At 41.1% G+C, this 7,922-nt stretch overlaps 2 protein-coding genes across 2 annotated transcripts; both read left to right on the plus strand.

The window, feature by feature from the left end:
* Positions 1-326: 326 nt before the first annotated feature.
* Positions 327-2,297, plus strand: cldn8.1 (claudin 8.1). Its single transcript, XM_032512158.1, has one exon. It carries the CDS (start codon positions 767-769, stop codon positions 1,535-1,537), a length of 771 nt encoding a protein of 256 aa, XP_032368049.1. The 5' UTR covers positions 327-766; the 3' UTR covers positions 1,538-2,297.
* Positions 2,298-3,893: 1,596 nt separating this feature from the next.
* Positions 3,894-5,644, plus strand: LOC116687061 (claudin-8). Its single transcript, XM_032512154.1, has one exon. It carries the CDS (start codon positions 4,169-4,171, stop codon positions 5,237-5,239), a length of 1,071 nt encoding a protein of 356 aa, XP_032368045.1. The 5' UTR covers positions 3,894-4,168; the 3' UTR covers positions 5,240-5,644.
* Positions 5,645-7,922: the final 2,278 nt, after the last annotated feature.

Genomic DNA, 7,922 nt, shown 5'->3' on the forward strand with positions numbered 1-7,922 from the left:
GTGTCTCTATTGTTGTCAGTGGGAATGTGCCTAAACTGGTAAAACCAGAGTGTTCAGACATAATGCAAACCTGGCAAGAGATTTCATTTCAACCAAGCCAGGGATGCAGCTGCTTTTTATCCTGAGCACAGACAGACACAAGACACCCAGACAAGAAATCAAATTACAGTGACACATGAGTATACAAGTATTATCCCCTCCCCATCATACACAAATATTTCTAAATGCTTTTTTCCACTAATATTTGGTGTCTACAGTGCCATTACAGTTTTAAGGAACACTTAGTACCATAAGGGACTCTACAGTGGTGAATCATCTTGTGTTGAAACAGGAAGGTCCCCAGAGCTGATTGATGCCTATCTGTGTAACTGGTAATACATTAACAAAGTATTTTTATATGCACACAGCTAGTAACTAATTGGTAAACTTAACACCTTGTTTGTGAGGCTTTCTTGTAAAGTCAGATCTGAGAATGTAATTTGAGACTTCTGAATAAACAAAATGGCAGCTTACAGCAGTTCCTGGTGTAGGTGTACAAAGAAAAGAAAGCCCTAGGGGATTCTGTTTCCTAGCAACCGGTCGCAATCCCCACCCCTCCCATTCCAGTGTCCTGTCCACAAGGAGGAGGCAGTACAGGTAAACATCCACCTGCTCCTCCTCCTCTTCCACTGGGATGCAAAGCCACCCCATACACTGCTTCCCACTATAGTCACACTGTGCCTGCACATTATTACGTAAGTGTTTAGAGGGATAAGAGGAGGACAGGATGGCCAACTCAGCATTGGAGATAGTGGGTCTATTATTGACCCTGATTGGGTTGATTGGGGCAGCAGCGAGCACCGGGATGCCAATGTGGCGAGTCACAGCCTTCATCGGGGAGAACATCATTGTGTTTGAAACCCGTTACGAGGGGCTGTGGATGAACTGCTTTCGACAGGCCAACATTAGAATGCAGTGCAAGGTGTACGACTCTCTCCTGGCCCTGGCCCCTGATCTACAGGCAGCACGGGGGCTCATGTGCTGCGCTCTGGCGCTGGCTGGCCTCGGTATTCTGATCAGTTTACTGGGGATGCAGTGTACCTCATGTATTGGAAACAACAGCCGAGCTAAGCGGCTGGTCCTCATCATTGCAGGAAGCATGATAATATTGGCTTGCATCTGCTGTGTTATTCCTGTGTCCTGGACAGGTCACGTCATCATCAGGGACTTCTACAACCCCTTGCTGATCGACGCCCAACGAAGGGAGCTCGGAGAAGCTCTCTACATCGGCTGGGTGGCCTCTGCATTCTTGTTGGCTGGAGGATGCATGTTTATGTGTTGCAATCTGCAGTCTGAGGATAAAGGTTCAGAGAGGTATATGTACTCAAGGACCTCCGATTACATGGCATATCCTCCACAGCAACTACAGCCTCGACAGCTGGTGATGCTTCCCCAAACACAACCTCAATTTCAGCCAGTGCTGTCAAGACACCCATCAACCAACTACAGCTACCAGTCCAGACAGCCCTCGGTACGCAGCGGAGTGGCTTACCTCTGAACACTTCAACTGACTTAGGCAATGATGACCACAGTTATGGTCAACATGCAGTGCAATCTGAGACACATTTCAAATGTCAAAAGGTAAAAACAACACATTTCAATAAATAGATGTACTATGACGGCAAATGAATCTGATTAATATGAATGAGTTGTCTTTTCATACACTTGTGGAGTACCTAATATCTTATTACTAGTTATTAGCCTGTAGCATAATTATAACCCTGACTTTCTAAAGCATGATTACCATTCATTTTATGTGTTGTACAATGTACAATCAAATTTTATACTAACAGCCTTATTTTTGTATATCATGTTACCAATTTTGTACATGTATGCTATAACAATTGATGCAACCTTTAACCAATGAGTAATGTGAGAGATATGTGTATTTGTGTTTACTGTTAAAATGCTATTTGTTGTTGTCACATACAACCAAGCTATGCAGTTATAAAGATCGTATATACTTTCAGATATGGCAGTCTATCTTTCTTTAACATTAGCTGTACCTGAGCTGTGTATTCAAATAAAATGTCATGGGCACAAATCACCCCAAATAGCATTGTCCTCATGTTTCTCTGCTCACTTTTTACCTGTTTTAACCTGTATTAGACACATCATCAGGTGGTTAGGGGTACAGTAAATGCTATATGAGTGACTGACTGTGTGAGAAGTACACATTTGTGTCTGTAGTGTTTATAACTCCAAATGTGTGTGTTCCTCTTTAAATTGGACAATCTTTGTTCAGGGGAGTTTCTAGGACTTGAGGAGGTTCGGGGCTTAGCCAGGACCTATTCAAATAAACTTAATGTGATGCAAAAAAGCAATTGGCTTGTCAATAGCTGGCGTATGTTCATTTTAGAGGGTTTATTTCCAGATCTGTGTGGGGAGTTATGATGCAAGGGTCTGGGGGTCCTCCTCCAGAACATTTTGAGCGTTAAACACTTAATTTCCTGCATTGAGGTGAATTGTCTTTTATGTAAAGGAAAAAACATAGGAGGCAATTCAATTCTATTTTTATCTGAGTGAATTCCTTTTAATGAATTGATAAACCCCTGGACTGTAATATTTCAGATGTCTTTGAGCAAGATTTCTGCTCATGTTCATATCTTTGTGAACATTCAAAATATATCTATGTTCTCTGTGTTCGGAGTCATGGTGATATTTTGACAAACAAAGTGATAATAGGCCATTACAAAAAGCAGTCACTATATTTCAGAAAATAATACCGGCACCATAGTTTTCTGTGCATTACGTGATTGCTCTGCTGATCCGGTAGCTCTTAGACCTCTTACAGAATCAGAGCCACGTTGGAGACTCTGGTCTCTGGATGACACAAAGTTCAGGGAAATGGCTGTATGCTGTAGAGGCAGGCACATTTTTTATTATTAAAGGCCAGCTATTACATGGATCAGGATACTATGCATCCTAATAAAGTTCCCTTGGCCTTTGGATTAAAATAGCCCCCCCAGAGGATTTTTTTTTAATTCCTATTTTTAGTAAACTTATGAGTACATTAAGGGCTGAAGCCCCGGCAAAACCGTCTTCGTTTAAGTTCAGTATGATGTCCTGGGACTGCAAATGGCTGAGTAAAAATGATATGCTAGTTTAAGACTGCTTGTTAAAGGAGTGGACAGCTTAGTGATTAGAAAGAAGCCAGACCTGAAAGCATCATCATGTGATAACAATTTGCAAGTCACTTTGAATGAAGAAACAAAGAGTTTGAGATTAAAAGTTGTGTAGTTTCTCTTTAGGTTAGCTCCATATGTCTGAGCAATAAAAAAACATTCCCATCCCTTCCTAGTGAAGTATATTAGCTCTAGAACCATTGGGTCAGCTCATTTCATTTTCAGTGAGTAAAAATCAAACTGCAACTGTAGAATGTCAATTACAAATACACTGAATGTAAAGACATTGAAAGTCATGTCCCTTGATGTTTCCCACCAGCATGTTTTAGAGATGTAATAAAAAGGTTGTCTTTCTCCATTGTTGCTTAAGGTTACATCAAAATGAACAACCTGTTTGTCCATGTTAAGTCTTTTCAACAGAGTTCCACAAATATGATTTAGCATTACAATATTTTAACTTGTAATCTACAAAACTATTTCCTGGTACTCAACAATCACTAACTGTTTGGACTGTGTGAGGGGAGCCGCTGCTCTGTTTCACCACCTTGAAAGTCATCTCTGCTCCCCTGTGGACAAGCACAGTACTGCAGGGGCTTATGTGTGCTACACTGTATAATTGTTTTCTTCTGAATTATTATCAAAGATAATTAGACAAAACAAAAACATGGCAAGTCTTACACTTTCTTAAGTTTTGAGCTGTTTTTGGTATATCCTGGAGACGCCACTGGAAGAGATAAACCATTATAGCCAGATGAACCATAAACACAAAATAAGCAGGAGTCCTTTTTACCCCTATTGCCCTGAGCCAACCAGGTGACAGCAAACCATATTTACCATAACAAACCACCTGTACAGCATACAAACTGCGTCAGATGAGAACATCCTTACAGCCTTGGACACGTCTCTGCCTCCGATTCTGAGAAGTTGTACCGAACCATCAGTATTTGTAGTCAAGCTAAACTAATTTTGAATTTGGATACAGCTGAACTCTTGTAGACGGCACAATGGTTCAAGGTGTTTCAGAGATAGCTGCAATGTGTGTCGGCCTGATTGGGCTGATCGGCGCGGCGGCTACTACAGGGATGCCCATGTGGAAGGTGACGGCTTTCATTGGGGAAAACATCATTGTGATGGAAACCCGCTGGGAGGGTTTGTGGATGAACTGCTACAGACAAGCCAACATCAGGATGCAGTGCAAGGTGTACGACTCTCTGCTGTACCTGCCCTCGGAGTTACAGGCAGCCAGGGGTCTGATGTGCTGTTCTCTAGCCTTGTCAGGTGTGGGGCTCCTTGTGGCTCTGGCAGGAATGCGGTGTACATCCTGTATACAGGATAATGATTGGGCTAAGACCACCATTCTCATGGTTGCAGGTGGTATGCAGTTCATGGCCTGCATCTGTGTCTTTATCCCCGTCTCATGGACAGGTCATGTTATTATCAGGGATTTTTACAATCCTTTGCTAATTGATGCCCAAAGAAGGGAGCTGGGAGAGGCTCTCTACATCGGTTGGGTGACAGGGGGCTTCCTTTTCGCCTCAGCCATGTTGTTCCTCTGCCGCCGTATTCCCTCAGTGAAAGACTCATTTGACATGTACCAGCAAGCCAAATTGCTCGGTTATCAGCCAGCACCCAGCAAGTCAACTCAAATGAGTTATCATCCCATCTCACGTGTTTCCAGCCTTCAATCTACTGCATACCTTCCTTCTCTGCAACAACTTGCGACGCCACTTCAAAACGTTCCTCAAGTAATGACAAATGACGGAGCACGAATCAACCATCCTGTTGTCTATAACCCCTGTCTGCCTGAGTATTCGTCATCATTATATGTAGGTGGCATGTCTCCCCATTACACCACGCAGAGTTCTGATCACGTTGGGAGCCTGTATACGCCAGGCAACTCCGTGTACCTAAGGCAAAACACCACGCCATATTCACCAACTTATTTAGGCAATCCTTCTGCGTCCAACAAGTCCAGTTTGGACCTGGTTCCACACGCTCCTGTTTTCATAGGCTATGAAGAATCAAGAATACAACCCAAGTCTAAGAGTAGGAGCAGTGCTGGTGTCTACATATAAACTAAAAATCATGTGCTTTTTTTAGCTGGTTAAACTTAAAGACACAAAGCAGTATGCTTAGGTAGTATATCATCACAAGCTAATTTTAACTGCTGTACATGTACCAGAATATTAGGTTTTCTCAGCTTATATGACGATTAGTGTGTTTCATTAAAACATTTTTTTGTAATTTGAATTGTGCAAAAGATTATATATGGGTTGTTTGATCCGGTGGTACTTTCTTGTTAGTTTAAATAAAGGTGACATTGTGCTGTTCTGAGGAAGCCCTGGTATGGGCTGATGTTCCCACAACAGAGAGAACTGTGAGAAATCATCTGTTCATCATAGTCTTATCTTTTGCATATTAGTAAAAGTCTATTATTTCTAGTTTGTTATGTTGTTAAATATTTTGTGGTAATCACTGTACGAGTTCCAGTGCGTTTTGTCTTTTAATGTCTTACTAATGAAATAACACTTATTGTAATAGCACTGATCATAACATGGACATTTTGAGTGACACATGCTTACTAATTGGCAGGTGCAGTTTTGTAAGATGCAGCAGTTAATTCAGCAACTTTGGTTTCGTGTTGAATTTTAATGTTTCCCTGAGGAGCATCAGTTTTCCAAATTATATTTTAGTCTCTATGATTGATTTGCAACCCGTTTCCCTGCATATTGCACATGTTTTGTGCTAGGGTGAGTCATATGTGTTGCAGTATAATTACCTAGTACATGATTGGATAGTCCTTCAACCAATCAGAACAACGATCCGGGTGACATAGCAGCGACATCAACGATTGCAGCGCATCGGTGGCGTTCGATGACCTATGTTGAATGTAAACATGAAGCCGATTGGTCGCTTCTTTATCATCATCGTGTTAAACCCGCCAATAGCGCGCCAGGTAGATAAGCCAGTGTGTGATTGGTTCCTACAAAATTGTGAACTTAAGCAGGAGAATTAATTAAGTAAATCTAATCACCAGCAGAGTGGGCGGGGCTTACCCAGTCTACTAATAACCATCAAGAGATCAAATATTTTACAAATGCTAAGAATATGAATAAATGTCATTAAATAACTATTGGTAGTGGTAAGGGTGTTGTTTTAAAGCCTATTCTTGGTGTGACAATGTTACTGAGATCACAATCTATTACTGTCAAACTAACAAATATAATGTAAAAGAAAGTGAGACTACCTGAATGGTTCTCCACAGACTTTGGATATACAAATCTGCTTTGGATCAACAGCCGCTAACGCTTCATGTGTTGTGATTACTGCTCAACAAAAGCAATCATATGCTGGCAGTTCTGCTAACTGAGCCTGAGCCATCAAAGACACTGGCATTATTCACCACTAGATGGCACCAGAGAACCTAATGTGTCCTCGTGCAAACCTCCCAACTCACAGCGCAGGTGGCACTGCTTCCACTGCTGTTCATTAGCTGAAGCTTTAATTAAAACAACTTTGTATTAATGCAATACATTTTAAAACATTTAAACCCGGTTTGAGCTACAAGCTGTATCAGCAAATGATGACCATGGTGGAGTGAGTTAATATAACACTGCATTCTTAGTAAAATTGGGTTTCTTATTTCAAAACCAGATGGTAATTCAGAGCTTGTCCAGCTTTTACTTTTTCACCTCCAGTCGAGACTTCAGATAGTTCAGCTCCTTTTGATAAAATATTTTCTCCCAGGAACTGCCAATTAAGAATATTCTCGCTGTCAGTGTGTAAATCGAGAAATTATTCTGATCTATGAGTCTTTAATTTTGCTAATTTCTGGGGAAAAAAAATAGTGAGATTACACTAATCCCAAGAAACCCATCAAACACCCCTGATGCTTCTGCCGCCAGCTGCTGATGGGTGAAACCGAGCTACAGGACCACCTTTTAACCTCCAACCCAAAACACTAATTGAGTGGGTTCAGGTAATGATAACACATTTTACTTTACTAAGAGACTGTGTCAGAAAAACCGTTTAAGGTATAGTTAATCTTCAAGGGAGTGCCACAGACCAGTTTGAAGATTAGATTTGCGTTTCCATCAGGACTGGAGCAAAGATTTAATCATTCCTCGGTGTACCAAAGCAAAGACGTTGTCGAGGTCGAATGCTGCCAGATTTGAAGTTAATCTTCAGGACGTATCCATGTTTGTGGATTAGCGGCTTGGCTGTGCCCTCAATTGAACGCCTGCACAGGAGGGATACTCAGCTGTGTCAAGTCAGCCAAAGACAGCGAGAGTGAGACTGGAAGCAAGGACGGCTTGATTTCAAAATAAAAGCATTTGAATATTCAAATAATGGGTAAATTGGGTACCAGCAACATGCATAAAAAGTATCTAAATATTTAAATAGATTATTTACATGACTAAAGCCTTGGAGATTAGGTAAGTAAAATCAAAAGCAACACACATGTGGATACAGATAATGTAAGATTGATAATTTAATTTAAAAAATTCAAATATACATACAGCTAGTTGTACTTGTGTTGGATGCTTAATATTTTATTTTGTTTGTTTAAAACTAATTTAATGGCTTCAATAAATGTGGCTTATTCCTCTTTACACATGCTGATTTGCTCTATGTTCGCATTTGGTTGCCAATTCAGCTTTTATTTTGAAAGTAATAGTCAGAAACACCAACTTCTATTCATGCAACCTTGACAGGAGGAGCCCCGCTCACAGTCCTCCTCCTCCTCCTCCTCAGCTG

The sequence above is a fragment of the Etheostoma spectabile genome, chromosome 3, assembly GCF_008692095.1.
Source record: "Etheostoma spectabile isolate EspeVRDwgs_2016 chromosome 3, UIUC_Espe_1.0, whole genome shotgun sequence".
NCBI lineage: Eukaryota > Metazoa > Chordata > Actinopteri > Perciformes > Percidae > Etheostoma > Etheostoma spectabile.

Bases quoted from the DNA above. Each gene is read 5' to 3' on its own strand.
- cldn8.1 (XM_032512158.1), top strand. From the start codon at position 767: ATGGCCAACTCAGCATTGGAGATAGTGGGTCTATTATTGACCCTGATT.
- LOC116687061 (XM_032512154.1), top strand. From the start codon at position 4,169: ATGGTTCAAGGTGTTTCAGAGATAGCTGCAATGTGTGTCGGCCTGATT.